At 48.3% G+C, this 16,742-nt stretch overlaps 1 protein-coding gene across 1 annotated transcript; it reads left to right on the top strand.

The window, feature by feature from the left end:
• Nucleotides 1-8,205: 8,205 nt before the first annotated feature.
• On the top strand, nt 8,206-14,462 carry MSX2 (msh homeobox 2). Its single transcript, XM_055284737.1, has 2 exons — nt 8,206-8,661; nt 12,743-14,462. Exons 1-2 carry the CDS (start codon nt 8,283-8,285, stop codon nt 13,165-13,167), a joined length of 804 nt encoding a protein of 267 aa, XP_055140712.1. The 5' UTR covers nt 8,206-8,282; the 3' UTR covers nt 13,168-14,462.
• Nucleotides 14,463-16,742: the final 2,280 nt, after the last annotated feature.

Here is a 16,742-nt window from a genome sequence, read left to right as displayed (position 1 = left end):
TTCCATCCAACTGGAAACCTCAGTCAGCCTGGGGGTAGACAGGAACAAGAAGCTGAATTTTTCATTCACTCCTTTTTATCATAGAACAACTATAGAACCAGAGCAGACTTGGAATGCAACTAAACCCCCTCCTTTTGCTAGTGAGGGGGATGAGGAACCCACAGAGCAGGAATATCTTTTCAAAGTCACCCAGCAAGAGAGTGACAGGTAGAGATCAGAACTCTTCCTTCTTGGTAGTGGGGGTGGGTGGGAGTGGGTGGGGGGTGTGTCTAGGTCTTTACCCTTCACTTTCCCACCTTCCCCACAAAGACTTGCAAATTCACTGGCAAAAGTCATAAGCTGTGGAAAGGTGGCAAAGAGAAAAAGTCCCAGTTTTATCAAGCTATAATACATACAGGGTATTCAATTTATAGATCGTATTATCATGATGAGGAACGCTTAACTATATTTAAAGTTTGTGGATCTCATAAAATCGTGAAGATATTACAATGCCTTTTGCAAAAAATTCCACCCATATCTCTAATTTCTTTTTCCTCTCTAAACAGTGGTGACTATTCTATCTTGGGGTTGGAGGGTGGGTAGAGGATAAGGGAATGACATCTTAACAAATACACAATTAAAAAGAGAAATTATACATATCTTGATTTTTCATGTCTGAGAATCAAACTTTTCAATAAATGAAAATAATGATACCATCTACCAACAGGCTTGTGAGAAGTAAATGAATTGGTGCCTCTTGTGTGCCTAGAACAGTGCATGACACATAGTAAGTGCTCAAAAAGCATCAACCGCTATTATTAGGGGGATGAGCAACTTAAAACTATCAGTTTAATATTTTCCTAAATACATTTGGGTCTCTTTTTTTCCATTGTAGAAACACACCTTCATGTAGAAAGATCAAGATATTACTAAAGCAAATCGGCAAAGATAACAGTGTGATGTCAAGTTTCTCTGGCTGATTTTATTATTATTATTTTGAGATGGAGTTTCACTCTTGTTGCCAGGCTGGAGTGCAATGGTGCGATCTTGGTTAACTGCAACCTCCACCTCCCAGGTTCAAGTGATTCTCCTGCCTCAGCCTCCCGAGTAGCTGGGATTACAGGAATCTGCCACCACGCCCAGCTAATTTTTGGTATTTTTAGTAGAGATGGGTTTTCACCATGTTGGCCAGGCTGGTCTTGAACTCTTAACCTCAGGTCATCCACCCGCCTCGGTTTCCCAAAGTGCTGGGATTACAGGCATGAGCCACTGCTCCTGGCCTGTCTCTGGCTTTTAGCCAGGGATAAGGGAAATTCAATCTGAGGGATGATGAAGAGAAATCAGTTAGGGGTCTGGAGTCAGATTCACCTGGGGTCACATGCTGACTGAAACACTTCGATGCTACAAAATCTTGGGCAAGCACAACCTCCCCAACTCTTCCCATTTGTGAAATGAGTAACTATAGGGAAATGTGACAATTAATTGCAAGTCTAATGACTTTCTGGGTCTGGGGTGGAATCAACGCTCAGTTTTCCCAGTGGACAGGTTAAAATTCTGCCCCTGCCCTGCAAGAATCCAATCCAGCATTAGTTACAATTCTGAGAGCAGCCCTCATAATTCACAGTTCATTCTGGAGTCATTGGGGAAGGCAACCTTTCAGTGAGTCACCCCTGCAGTCTCCACCACCACCTGGATTTATTCATTTATTCAACAAATATTTATTGAGTCCCTCACCATGCCAAAGACTCTTCTGGGCACTGGACACAGTGCTGTGAATGCATGACAAATCCTGGGGGCCCCCAGATCGGGTCTTCATGGATCCAGGCCCCAAAAGACATGGTTTCCACATCAGTGGGGCCCTGTAAGTCTCAGAGCATTTCCTGGCCAATCCTAAGCGATGTGATGCATTCTCCTACCTAACTCCCTCTGTGACCTCTGGCAAGTGGCCTCCCCTTTCAGACCTACATTTCACCTCCACGGTGAAATGGGGTGATAGACAGGAAGGGGTGGAGGCAGAAAGGGAGGAGGGAGAGGGGATTCACACTCCTAGTAACAAGTGAGGTTTTGGATGTGAAAGCATTGCAATGAGTAAACCTAAATGCACAGTTTTCTGATTACCAAGGCAAGGGCTCTTCCTGCCAATGATGACCAGCAGCTCCCTCCGAAGGCTGGCACAAGCCTGGGGCCCAGCTCCAACACCCCAACTCCTCGCCCAAAAATGACTAACAACACTTAGAATAATTGCTTCTAATTGTCTTTATCCTCCAAATAAAGCAAACCCTGCTTATTCCCCACCAGGCAACTGGGAGCAGGGGGTGGAGCAACTGGACGAGATTATCTGCCTTAATTAAAAAATATAATTATGCCTATTAAGTAACCCCTCAAAGTTCCTTTTCCCATCTTCCCCATGTGTAGTCTGCTGCATTTTGAAGCTGAAACAATTTGGAGGCCACCAAGTAAGATAGACTTGGGATTTCTGTTGAATTATTTGGGAATCCATAATCCAGGGTACCCTTTGCCATAATCTAGAGTGGTGGGGCTGAGAGCAATTTATGTGTGTGTCCGTGCTAGTGACTGAGCCCATCCTAGACTCGACAGCCCATCCGTCAAGTTGGAAGAAAATGGAAATAGTAGATACTTCATTGCTGTGAGCAATTCCAGATGCCTCCCCTCTCACATTTACAGCAACCTCTGCTGCAGGCAAAATACATAAATTTTAGAATCAGCCAAATCCTGATTTGCATCTTTGCCTGGTATTTTCTAGTTGTGAAAAAACCGTATCAAGCCTTAAGCTTCAGTTCTTTCTTCCTTCAGGAATAGGGCCTGTACACCACAGGGTTGCTTAAGGAATAAGTGGGAGAGAGCTGACGGTTATTCAACCTTGATTAAAACCTCACCTATGCTCAGCCCTGTATGGGTGGTTATTCTGGTTTTACAGATGGGTAAACTGAAAGGGATCGGGGAGGGCAGAAATTTGTGAATGGCAGGGCGAGATCCCCTAGGTGTTCTCCTGGATGACCGGGCTGGTTCCCTAGGGCTGCAGCCACCAGCTTCCTGGAACCACCTCTTTCAGGGAGTCCTTTGGGTCTTTCTCTGCAGACAAATCAGCCTCGGCCCTGTTCGTGGGAACTTTCCTCCAATCAGGCCGGGATTGGGAAGAGGCCAGTGAGCTGTACCCAGGGATTGGAAGACAGGAGATACTCCCTGCTGTTTGTCTAAACCTAAAGTTTCTTCTTCCCTTAATCTCCACCTCTTACTAGATAGATCTGCCAATCTGCTTCCTTCCCAAAAGGTAGGTAGTTATTCCCATTTTACAGAAGAAAAAAAAATGACGCTCCAGAAAGTTCCATGCCTCAAATCATTCAATGAGTTCCATGCCTCGAATCATCCAGTATTCCATCATTCGATTTCAAATGTGCACGATGCCCAGGAAGATATATTGGAAAGGGAGGTAAAAAGTAACATCGATAATGACTTAAGAAATGAGAATAATATCCCACATTTACTAAATACTAGGCACTCTCTCATGTTACAGATGCAGAATCTGCAGTGCAGAAAAGTGACGTGATTTATCCAGTCTCACAGGAAATACACGGTTCAACCTTACTTGAAGCCAGTTCAGCTCTAGGAGATCTTGAAGCCAGTTTAGCTCTAGGAGATCCGAGGCAGAGCTGTCTCCTGGGTCAGCGCCTGCTTCCAGCACACTCAGCGCTACTCGGTATTTTGTAAGGCTTGTCACCTAGTTCTCACCAGCAACCCCGTGGACTGGGCATTAGCATGCCTATTTTCTGAAAGGGGAAACCAAGACCCAGCAAGGTGACGGCGGAAAACGGTGAGAAGTAGGGTCTGGATTTGAATATAGAGCTACAGAAGGCCGACCCACAGCTCCTCCCCTCACACCTGCTGCCTCCAGAACTAGATGTCCCCAAGAACTCGCCATCCCCTCTCCAGGCTGTAGGACCTGCAAGGAGATGCAGCTTCTTTTACCTCTACCTCCCCCGCCCCCATCCTTGTGATGGTCTTTTTCCAGTGGCACCGTGTTGAATTAGGTTTTACCACAGCTGAATTCAGGCCAACCTCTCCCCTCTCTGCGCCTGGACGACTTCATCTGTGGAATGAGGAGAAAGCTCAGGCTTTAGGGCGCCTTCAGTAATCTGCATCGTGCTTTTGGCAAAGGATCCTTCTCTCCAGCCCCGGCTCAAACCCGGGTTCGGTCCCGACTCCGGACCTTAGGGGGCGGGAACAGGAGGACAGGAAAGAACCAGCTTGGGCTTGCAGAGCTTCGCAAGCGAGATGTTTGTACCCCCAAAACCTCCAGCTGTGACCCTGAATATCTGTCTACCCGACTTCCTGGGCTGTGTAACTCGGAAAGTGATCTCTCTAGACACCAGAGGACCGAACCTTCCCCATTCCCACTCCGCAACACACCAGTAAGAAAAATGAGCTCAGAGAGGGGTAGCCTTGTGCCCGAAGTCACACAGCCAATGTCTTGGGGGGAGGGTGAGCGGTGTTGTGGAATTCCTGGCGGATGTTGGCGCCCGCGGGTCTGCCCGCTTCTGATACCCGGGCTCGGTAGAATAGGCCGCTAACGAGCTCCCATTAGGAGGAATTGTCACTCCTCTGGGAGCTAGGTTGTCCCATTAGGGCGAATTGTCATTCCTCCTGGAGCGAGGTTGTCCCGGCTCCGCGCAGGCTGAGTGCTGGGGCCGAGAGCAATTAACGCGGCTCCGGCGCGGGCAGCCGCCTCTGCCCCGGGCAGCGGGGGCGGGGCAGGGCGGGGGCGGGGCGCCCGGCGCGGCTGGAGCCGGTCACCCGGCGCAGCCCCTTCCCCCGGAGCCCGCCTTTCATCTCCCCGCGCCTGGCGCCTGCCCGAAGCCCAGGCCCGTCTACAGCCCCCTTCGCTGCCCCTCCCCCGCCCCCTTCTAGCCGCTGGCATCCAGCGTTCGGCCCTCGGGGTTACAAACGCTGCGGTCTGCGCGCAGCGCTCCACAGTTTGCAAGGAGTGTTTTCTCCTTGGGACTCGCGGTGCGCGTACGCGGTTGCTTCAAGAAGGGGCCTGGCTGGTGGAACACGCCCCGGGGAGCGCGGGAAGGTGCAGGGTTGAGGATCTGCGCTCAGAGGCCTCAGCCTCGCGGGGGAGATTCCTGGGTCTCCCACTTCTACCTGCGCGACCTTGGGCAGAGTATTAGCGCTTTCCAGCCTTAGGCATTCATCTGTGAAAAGGAGAAAATAATCTGCTAGCAGCGGTTTGTTGGAAGAAACCAATAAGATCCTGGATAGGTCCAGGCACTAAAGCATCCTTCAGAGTTGATGCTTCTTGGTGGCTGAGTTCCGACTGGAACCCCGCTTTTTTGCTAGCAAATATTGCAGCTACGCATACATCCCTGGGAACTAACATTTACTGAGTGCCTTCTACGTGACAAAGCCAGTTCTCCGCTAGATCACTGTCCCCAAACCAGGACACTTCTCAGACCGACCCAAATTCTCAGCCCCGGAAATTTTACAAAGAACCTACCTTAAGGTCTGGGTTGCACCTTATCTTTCGACACTTGGCAGGGAGAAAGCATTCGATACATTGTGATTGCTTTTGATATACAATAATGTTTTTAACCTCGACCTCCTATGCCTTCTAGTTACTTTAGGTAGCCTATTGAATTTAATCACCACTAGAGTCATCTCAGGTAAGGATTATTATCTCTTATTTTGGAGATTAAAAAAAATGCTGGCTGGAGGATGCAATTTAGAGTGCCCAAGGTCACTCCGCCAGGAAAAGGTGAATAAAACGTCCTGAAAACGCAGCCAAAGTTGGATTAAATGCAGACTTGGGGCTTTCCATAAAGGGCTAGCGTTGTGTTGCGGTTCCAGCCCTTTCCCAGCAGAAGTGAGCCCCTTTCCCGATTTGTCTCCACCTCAGCAGAGAGCTGGGGAGGGAACTGGCAAAGACCCCAGGAGCAGGCTGGTTCTCTCTCAGCGTCTTTCCTATTCATGGTCAGAGCTTGGCACTCTGATTTTGAACACCAGTAATTTTTTTATCTCTGTTCTCCTATTCCTGGCTTTGTAATTTATTTGTCTCTGCCTGAACTTCAGTATTCCAGAGTAGTAAAGGGGACCTGGCTTTTCCTTTCCCAGAGAAGTTCATTAAAAATAAAGGAGTTCCAGTGGTACTGATTTTTATTTCGAATTTCTCAGGAATGAGCCTCTGTGCCTTATAGCTGAAAGATATTAGCAAGGAGTTTTCAGGAATAATTATAAAACACTGGCTGCGTTTAGCCTAACTGAAAGTTGAACCCTTTCGTACACCTTGGCAGTTGAGGGCTAAACGAATTTCAGATTTGCTTCCAAAATATATAGCCCGCATCTTGCCTTGTACATCCAGAAGGTGCAGAACTTAATCTGGATTTACCTGTACTGTATTTGAGATGCATATCAAATCAACTATCACCAGGTATGACTCAAGGGGAAAATGCATACATCTCCAGGTAGTTTTCATAGTTTTGTTTTTTTTTAAACTTTTTTGAGCCTCCAGTTGGTTAAGAAGAATTGTGCATATTCTTTATAGTGGGAGAGAAACTCAGAAGTTTTAGAAGACTGTGTTTAGGACTTATTTACTCTTTTACTTTTTCAGGACCCTCTTTAATCCAACTGAATTAACTTGCCTGTGCAGACTCTTTTTATCCTCTAAGATTCAGGTAATACTTTTTTCCAGTTCTCTCGGGCCAGCACAGTTTCACTTCAGGGAAAGGTTTGGAGTGAAGGAAACAGTGCCTCAGAGCGGCACATTGGGAAGGGTACATAAGGGTCTGTAGGTCTAGGGGTCAAGTTTCTAATACTCCTGAACTGGGAGGTAGCCTCCAAGCCTTGGTTATTTAAATGATTAAAAACAATGTCTCTCCCTTCCAATGCTCTAGGGAATGTTTAGCAAGCATCTGCTGTAGGCGAGGTCCTGAACTGGGTGACTTCCTATTTACCTCGTCAGTCGCAGGATAATCGTTCAGATATAGGAAAAGACAGTCGCAGCCTGAAAAAAGTGGTTTGAAGCTAACCTTCTAGGCCAGGCATTTTGAGGACCAGCGGAGAGATCGGAGGCCTCTAATCCTCGAAGCTCGCTCTCCCCTTCCCCAGGCTGAGACAGTCATCACTGAGGCTTTGGAAAGGAATTACCGAGGGTATAATTTGGGGGTGGGGTGGAGACATCTATGTTTTTATAAAAAAAAACCAGGTGCCATGAATAAAAATGTGCTTCCCCAAATGGTATGTAGGCCTGGGGTGTGCAAACTTGGAAGCCGGTATTTCTGAGACTTGCAAACGGGAGGGAGGCACTAGATATTGGCGACTGTTCCTCTCCGCCACCCCCATTACCCTCCGAGGCAAACACTGGCATTCAAACACGCACGACAAACACAGGCTCAAACAAACTCATGAATGCACATTTGCACTGTCTTGAGAAAAAGGTCGGATCCGGATCTCGCTCAGAAAGGAGATTCAGGAGACAAGCACAGAGATTTCAACTTTCTAAAAGTGCGCTGGATTTGCTTTCTAGTGAGAGAGATGGGACAACTGATTTAAATTCTCCACTTGGGAGAGAGGCACTCCTGACCACTTCTCGGGCTCCTTCCGGCCTCTCTTTTCCAGGGGAAAGAGTTATAATAATAATAATAACAGTGGGCGCTTTTGAGCGCTGGCTAGTGGCGAGATACCCTTCTAAGTGCATACGTTTCTTTTCACAGGGATACTGGCCTGTGAGTTTCAGCATCGACTCTCTGGAATTGTAAAGCCAGTTTTGAAGCATAGTAGGGACTTCATAAATGTTTCTGCAATGCTGTTTGTGGATTTTGAACTTATTCTGGCGGTAGAGGGAGAGTGGATGGGCGCAGGCTCCCTTTTAAAGAAGGGTCAAAAGAGAGAAGAAATGGGACTCGGCGAACTTCCTCTTTAAATAATCGCTCTTAATTAGGTCTCGGGCTTTTCAGTTTCGGCGTGATTATAACCCTTCAGGGATCGCCTAATAACAACTCTGCTGACTGCTCCTGTAATTAACTCCTAATTTATTTCAAACAGGAAAAAAAAAAAAAAAAAAAAAAAGGGGGGGCCAGCCCCTTCGGGAAGAGCCAATCAGGGGCGAGCGTCTCTGGCGTCAGCGCCAGGCCCGGCGCGGATTGGCGGCGCGCGTCTCCCACTTCCCCTCCGAGGAAAGGCTCGGCTCCCAGCGCGCCCCTCCCGTCTCCCCAGCAAAAAAGTTTGAGTCGCCGCTGCCGGGTTGCCAGCGGAGTCGCGCGTCGGGACCTACGTAGGGCAGAGAAGTCATGGCTTCTCCGTCCAAAGGCAATGACCTGTTTTCACCCGACGAAGAGGGCCCAGCACTGGTGGCCGGACCAGGCCCGGGGCCTGGGGGCGCCGAGGGGGCCGCGGAGGAGCGCCGCGTCAAGGTCTCCAGCCTGCCATTCAGCGTGGAGGCGCTCATGTCCGACAAGAAGCCGCCCAAGGAGGCGTCCCCGCTGCCGGCCGAAAGCGCCTCGGCCGGGGCCACCCTGCGGCCACTGCTGCTGCCGGGGCACGGCGCTCGGGAAGCGCACAGTCCCGGGCCGCTGGTGAAGCCCTTCGAGACCGCCTCGGTCAAGTCGGAAAACTCAGAAGATGGAGCGGCGTGGATGCAGGAACCCGGCCGATATTCGCCGCCGCCAAGTGAGTGCGCGCCGGGGCCGGGGCAGGAGTAGGAGGTAGCGCGGGGTACTGGAGGGAGCGGGGGGCGGGTGTTCCCGGGCTGGGGGTACCGAGACCCTTCTGCGTGCGCTACACTCCCGGGAAAGCAAGCCCAGGGCCTCTGGACTCCTGGGTGCCCGGGGCGTTCTGCGCGCCCGGCGCGCCGTCCGCATTCAAGACACCCTCTGGGTGATAACCGCGCTGTGTGTGTCTCAGACTCCCTCGACATACAGATTGTTCTTTCAAGAGCGAACCCCAGCTGGGTTGACGGGGTCGCTCGGTGGTCCGTTTCTACAGCCCTCGGCCTTGCGCTCTGGCCACTTGGTTTGTTGTTGTTTCACTGTTCCCCGGGGTCTCTGCCTGGGGAGTGAGGGAGATGGATCCATGTTCAGTGAGCACTTGGATGTGCCAGGAACGAGACAGGTTCAAAACTCAGCCCTGAGAGTTGGGCCCCCATTTTAAAGATGAGCTAACTGGGCTTAGCCGGACACTGAGTAGAAACCATTTTCTTTCGTGAGTCCCGCGGGTGTCGAAGCCGGATCCCACGAAGGGATGGTGGCACCAGAGTCTGTTGCGGGAAGGAAATGTCTCCCTGTGGTCTCCGCAGCCAGCACCTCGCCGGCAAGATTCTGAGCTTCGCCGGGAGCGGGCTGGGGCCAGAAGCGCACGAGCTCTTCTTGGCTCACAGTAATAATTAACCGCATTCCAGCAGGGCTTGAGAGTTTGCAAAGTGATGCTCAGTAGCTCACCAGATCCAGATCCTCACTAGAACCCCCAGCTGTAGACACTGGACTTGTGACTACCCTATTTTTCAGACGTGGACGCTGAGGCTTTTAAAGAAGACGGCCTTTGCCTGTCCCAGGTTACTAACAACCACTGATTGGCCAGGGGGACCTGTTGCCCACTCCCTGCTCCTCTGTTTGATATGCCCTGACCACTTTTGCGTCCTCTCCCCAGAGAGACTAGGTAGAGATCCGCACCTGCACCCCACTTGAGAATTGAGGCTGCAGAGAATTCTCCGCTTCAGCATCCATTTTTGGTTCCTGGGTCCTTTTACAATTTGGAGACGTCATCCTTTACAGCCTCTTTTATCTCTTGGCTTTTATGGTTTCTCTACCCCCTAATTTCCCTCCACCCCATCCCCTACCTTTAGGAAAGGTGAGGGTGGGGGCTGTGGAGGGACTTTCTCCAAAGCTGAGAGATCCTTTCACTGTTTACATCATTCAGCCCTCAAGACTAGACGCACTGTATTTTGTTAACAAGACAAGGCCATATACCCAGGCGTCAGTGGCTGTCCCCTCTGGCAGTCTCTCTCCACCCTGTTAGAAACTCTGAAAGATTCAAAGGGCGAGGAGATTAAGGGACTCAAAGAATTTAAACTCAAGTTTGGATAGTGCCTTATAGTACTTTTCACCGTATTATCTTATCTCCTCTGTAGCGCAGCAGCCGGCCTCTTAACAGATGAGGACATTTCAGCAAAGTTCAGAGAGGAATCGGCAGTTTGGGCCTGACCAAAAAAAAAAAAAAAAAAAAAAAGCTTGGGACCATTTAACGATCATCTACCAGGTGGCAGACAGGGCTCTGGGTACTCTTAAAATTTTAGTACTGTGGACCACATTGAGGGATTAGTGTTACTTACCCACTTTATTGACTGTGAGGTAGAGGCTCAGAAAATTAAAAGACTTAATTTGTTTAACAAATATTGAGTACATAGCCTATGGCTATGCCCAGCCAATGATACAGGCCTTAAATGGAGTAGTGTCCAGAGATTAGGAATCCTGCCATCCTTTAGGCCTGTGGGTCTGGGAAGGCAATGACCTATTACCCCTCTAAACATCCCTGCCCTGTGCTCAAGCTTCCCTGCTCTGGGTAAGGCAACCTCGGGCCCTGGCTGTGACCTTCCCATGAAAAGAACCAGAAATTCTGAGAAACGAGTTTATAACCTGCACATTCTGCACATGTATCCTGGAACTTAAAGTAAAAAAAAAAAAACAACACCATAAAGAATTGTTGGTGCTTTGGGCCTGGAGGTGGCAGCGGGAACCCTGTGGTCGGAGCAGTGGGTCCTGAGAATGCCAGGCGACGGAGCCTGGGGCGAGAGGGAGCTACCCGCCTGGGCCTGATTTTGTTATTTGAAGGAAGTAGGATAAACGCTGTTTTGCCTTATATAATCGCATCCTTCCTCTGGCTGGTTTAAAATTAGGTAGGGGTGGAGGGATGGGGAGTGTTGCATTGGGAGGAAGCCTCATAGCTTCATGGTTTTGATACACATGTGCGATCCCGGTCACCTGGATTTCATAATTCAAATGTAACCCGAAGGAGCAGCTGGATTTACCCTGCCCAGGCGCGTAGTGCTTCAAAACCCCACATAGAGCCAGGAGCAAAAGTACATACACACTAGGAACTTGGTATCTGAGCTGAGACACCTGGGTCCTCCTGAGAGCCAGGCCTAGTTTAGAAAGGGCGAGAATTTTGCAGGTCTCTTGAGAGTCTCTGACAGTGTTGTTAATTTGTAAATTAAGAAGTGGCTCCCCAGCTCTCTAGTAACTTAGGGATTAGCAAATGCAAAAGTATAGACTTTTATGGTAGTTTCTTATGCTTCCCTTTCCCAGATTTCTGTTCTTTGGTTGGTTACAAAGCCTCTTATCTCTTTTTGATTCAGTAAAGCGATGGGTAATAATGCGACACTAGACCAAAGCCATCTCTTGTTGGAAATGGAAGCTGGGTTGGGACTTGTGCTGTGTCACCCTCAAGTATGAAGTGTAAACTCTTTCTTGGGCCACCAAAGTAACTAAACAAGAAATGCAGCATTCTCCCATGAATACATTAGAGTTAATACTGTGGCCACATTTGGAAAATTAGCATAGCTCGTAAAAGCCAAATGCAAAAAATTAATTGTTAAGCATTCTATCACCACAGCTCTATCCTCCTCCACCTGCCCACCCTTGAGGAAGACAAGCCCAAAGTTAGTTGATGCTGTGGAATCACAAGGATGTCCCAGTCTGTGATTTGCTGTAATTGAATCCATTTTAAATGTGGAGTCTGGATGCTGTTGGCATACCTTTATTTTGCTTGTTTTTCCCCCTGACAAACTAATCATTTACACATTTGCCCGAAGCCATAGAATGGGTAGAGGGGATGACTAAGATGTCATCACGTGCTCTCAATTCGGAGGCAACATGATTTCCCCTGACATTTACATTTATGGGCTAGCTAATTTTTCCCTTCGTCTTAGTAAAGTTTATATTACAGAAGCACCCAGCCAAGAACCTTATCCCACATCCAGATCTGTAAAATGATGTTCAGATTTTATAATCTGTGGACTGGATGCAATGACAGCTGTGTGACTGTTTATTGCGTGGGACTGCCCCCAAATTCAAAGATGCTATTAATTTACCACAGACCTTATCTGCACGATTATCCTTCATAAATATGCTGACGCAATCCACTTTTTCTGGTTCAGAGAGGAGACCAAGGGAAACAGCTAACCCGGTTGCTAAAACCTTTTTCATTTTCCTTCCCATATGTAATTGTCTCCACATCCAAGGGAGGCTGGGATAATCATGAGCCTGGTCTCCCATTTTTAAAGACAAGAGAAATTATGCTCAGAAGAGATAGAGTTTCATTTCTCACCGACCACTTGATTCCCTTGTCTTACACTAAATGTTCTATTTCTATTATCTCTAATGCTGTTTGTTTTCCATATAGAAGGTTCAGTTACATCATTATATTTCCAAAATTTTTGTTACAAGACTCATTTTTAAAAAACGAAGCAACTTAACCATTTATATATTGTCCCCCTCCCCCCAAGAGACACACATAATTTTGACAAAGGTACCTTTTTCAAAGATGAAACAAAGTATGTCTTTCCATACATAGATGTGTATGTGTGTGTGTGTGTGTGTGTGTATGTATATATAGATTTTTTTAAAGCCAAGTGCTTTCAGTTGAGAGGGGAGGGCCGAAAGGAAAAAACCTAGAGCGATGATGGTGGAGATGGGTTTTTTATTATTATTTTAATGTAACTTTCTTTTGCTAATCCGCTCCCCTCTCTGTTCTCTAGGACATATGAGCCCTACCACCTGCACCCTGAGGAAACACAAGACCAATCGGAAGCCGCGCACGCCCTTTACCACATCCCAGCTCCTCGCTCTGGAGCGCAAGTTCCGTCAGAAACAGTACCTCTCCATTGCAGAGCGTGCAGAGTTCTCCAGCTCTCTGAACCTCACAGAGACCCAGGTCAAAATCTGGTTCCAGAACCGAAGGGCCAAGGCGAAAAGACTGCAGGAGGCAGAACTGGAAAAGCTGAAAATGGCTGCAAAACCTATGCTGCCCTCCAGCTTCAGTCTCCCTTTCCCCATCAGCTCGCCCCTGCAGGCAGCGTCCATATATGGAGCATCCTACCCGTTCCATAGACCTGTGCTTCCCATCCCGCCCGTGGGACTCTATGCCACGCCAGTGGGATATGGCATGTACCACCTGTCCTAAGGAAGACCAGATCAATAGACTCCATGATGGATGCTTGTTTCAAAGGGTTTCCTCTCCCTCTCCAAGAAGGCAGTACCAGCCAATACTCCTGCTCTGCTAACCCTGCGTACACCACCCTAAGCGGCTAGGCCGACAGGGCCACACGACATAGCTGAGATTTGTTCTGTAGGCGGAGGCACCAAGCCCTATTTTCTTGGTGTAATCTTCCAGATGCCCCCTTCTCCTTTCACAAAGATTGGCTCTGATGGTTTTTATGTATAAATATATATATAATAAAATATAATACATTTTTATACAGCAGACGTAAAAATTCAAATTATTTTAAAAGGCAAAATTTATATACATATGTGCTTTTTTTCTATATATCGCTTTCCCGAAAGACACTGTGTAAGTCCATTTGTTGTATTTTCTTAAAGAGGGAGACAGATTATCTGCAAAATGTGCTAAAGTCAATGATTTTTATGGGATTGTTGACTTCTGCTTATGGAAAACAAATATTAGAAATAGACACAATGCACACAGAAAATATTAGATATGGAGCGATTATTCAAAGTGAACCGGACACATCATATTTCTGCATTTTACTTGCATTAAAAGAAACCTCTTTATATACTACATTTGTTCCTATCTCTCCCCCGCCCCCCACCGCCCCACCACACACATATTTTTAAAGTTCTTCCTTTTTTAAGAATATTTTTGTAAGACCAACACCTGGGATGAGAAGAATCCTGAGACTGCCTGGAGGTGAGGTAGAAAATTGGAAATACTTCCTAATTCTTCTCAAGGCTGTTGGTAACTTTATTTCAGATAATTGGGGAGTAAAATGTTAAAACCTGTTGAAAGGAATTGATGGTTTCTGAGAAATACTAGGTACATTCATCCTCACAGATTGCAAAGGTGATTTGGGTGGGGGTATAGTAATTTTCTGCTTAAAAAATGAGTATCTTGTAACCATTACCTATATGCTAAATATTCTTGAACAATTAGTAGATCCAGAAAGAAAAAAAAATATGCTTTCTCTGTGTGTGTACCTGTTGTATGTCCTAAACTTATTAGAAAATTTTATATACTTTTTTTACATGTTGCAGGGCAGAAGGTAAAGCCATGTTTTGACTTGGTGAAAATGGGGTTGTCAAACAGCCCATTAAGCTCCCTGGTATTTCACCTTCCTGTCCATCTCTCCCCTCCCTCCAGTATACCTTTATCCCTTTGAAAGGGTGCCTTGTACAATTTTATATATTTTATTGAAGAGTTATCTCTTATTCTGAATTAAATTAAACATTTGTTTTATTGCAGTAAAATTTGTCCAAACTCACAATTATTTTAAGAGGTGCTCTCTGTTCTTAGCTGGGCTTAGCTCGAAAGTGCTACCCACATGAGGGGGGAGCTGGTCTTTTTTAATATTTTAATGTAAATCAACCAAGAGTTGTGGCCAGATTCAGCCATGTTGGGGTGATTGGTGGTGGTGAGGAGTGAACTGAAACTACTGAAATACTTTGAAATGTTTCCTCTGGCAGCTTGTTATTCATGGAAAAGAGGTGGTATTGCTGCGAGGAGTTTTTCAGAAAAAGTACGGTGAAAGATGAGCTTTAAATAAGTGGTGAGGCGGAGATCGGCCAGTATCTAAGTCATTTGTACATGATCAAGGGGAAAATCTTGAACTTGAAATCTCCCAGCTACCAACACATCAAACTTAAAACTGAGGAAAAGGGTCCTTATAGCTATTTGCAAATGGACATGGTAACGAGGTGCATTCGCTGAGCTGGGGGATGGAAGGCCGCTCCCCTTTCAGGAGTGTGTCAAATCGCATTCCGTTTACCATTCCTATCTCCTTCCAAGGAGGTGGACTCCGAGCAAACACTCTTCGGTTTGAAGTGGGAAGGTGGTTCATTCAAGTCCCTTTGCTACCCAGCCTCCCTCTCCCAGTGGAAACAATACAGAACTGCTGTCAGGCTTGGGTTTTGAGGCGTCACGATAAAATGGTGATGGGTGGAGGACGCTGAGAAGGATCTTAAACTCAGCTTTCTGTTGCACAAGTAAATCTGAAGTGGTTCCTGATGACTGATACCTTTCCGAGGTCACTGTTCGGATGGGAGGCTCCGGTGACTCGGAACAGAGGCAGAAAGGATGCGAGGACTTCTTGCTGCGTAAACAGCGCGGCGGGCAGATTGGCACCTGGCACCTACCAGGACTGGCGCTTCGTCCCGCGTTTCCACTGTGCCCGCACGCACTTTGAAAGAGGGCGCCGGAAACTCCGTTTTTCCTATGGGGCCGGGGTCGGGCGACGTGGTTCAGAGGTTTCACAAGCTCCAGCGCAGAAGTGATCCAAGCCGAGGGGGCGGCTCGAAGTCGGAGGCTGATTTTGTCTTGCTCAGTCACTCCGCCCGAGCTGAGCCGCTGGAGCGACCCAAACCTACCTGAAAGCGAGTCTCTGCAGTCCCGCTGGACTACTCCGGCTCGAACTCCTAATCTCAGCCCGGAATCCAGCCATATTCATTTAAGGATTGCGTTTTCCAAAGGCCAAAGCCTTTCCCGGTTTCGTCATCAGCCGCCAAGTTGGGTCCCTAATTAGCCTGTCCACCGAGCTTCCTTCCCGGCGCCGCTTGGACCCCGCAGCCCCGGGCGATCTCAGCCCGGGTGGGGAATCCGGAGATGCCGGCTCCAGGTTAAGACTCTGCTCGTCCCCAGGAGGACGGGGTCGCGATCCAGAGTGCGATCCGGAGAAAAGGGGCTGCATCTTGCGTGGCTGGCGGTTTAGACTGGAATCCGTCCGGGCAACTGCGCACCATCCCCATCGCCCCAGACGCCGAAACAAAACCTGAGGCTCGGAGAGGGGAAAAAGAGTTGTTCAGGCTCAAACATACGCATCCCAGCCTCATAGCCTCATCCCATCTCACCGAGCTGAGAACCAAGCCGGAGGTCCACGAAGTCGGGCCGCCCCCTTGCTCTGGGCCTCCCTTCAAGCCTGCAGTCTGGGGTTGGGTTCCGAGTCACAGCGGTCCGGGCCTCGGTCAGGCTTGGTCGGGCACACAGGGCGTTTCAGAGGCCAGATTGACAACCTGTGGCGGCAAAAGGATTCTCCCTCACCAGGGACCCGCGAAGGCGCTCATTGCAAGATGCTAGTGTGCGGGCTTTGGATATCCTTGCATCCGATGCCAGAAGCCTGACACGCAAATTTACCCACCCTTCCATACTTTCAGTGCTTTGTTCGAAACTTTTCAAGAGATACAGCTCTGCTTTTTGGAAAGAGAGGAAGCGCGCAGAGAAATCGCATTTATGGAGCCCCTGCAGAGTGCAGAACTAGGCTTTTTTTTTTTTTTCCCCTCCCGTGTTCTCATTTAGTTGCCACACACCCCTTGGAGAGGTATTATAGATGTCATGTATAGTTGAGGAAACTGAGGCACAAAGAGGTGGCTCACTAAGGTCACAGAGCTGATAAGTAGCGGCAGGGAAATCCAGGCCTCAGTGTGAGCGGAGGAGGTGGGTATGCAAGAGCAAATCAGGCAGGAGGTGTCTCAGAAATGACGCCAGGGCCTGGGGAACACTCTGGATCCCCAGACCCTGAGATCCCAGGT

This window comes from Symphalangus syndactylus, chromosome 7 (genome assembly GCF_028878055.3).
Source record: "Symphalangus syndactylus isolate Jambi chromosome 7, NHGRI_mSymSyn1-v2.1_pri, whole genome shotgun sequence".
NCBI classification, from domain to species: domain Eukaryota; kingdom Metazoa; phylum Chordata; class Mammalia; order Primates; family Hylobatidae; genus Symphalangus; species Symphalangus syndactylus.
Note: the sequence above shows the minus strand (reverse complement) of the source record. Positions and strands in the feature narration are given on the sequence as shown.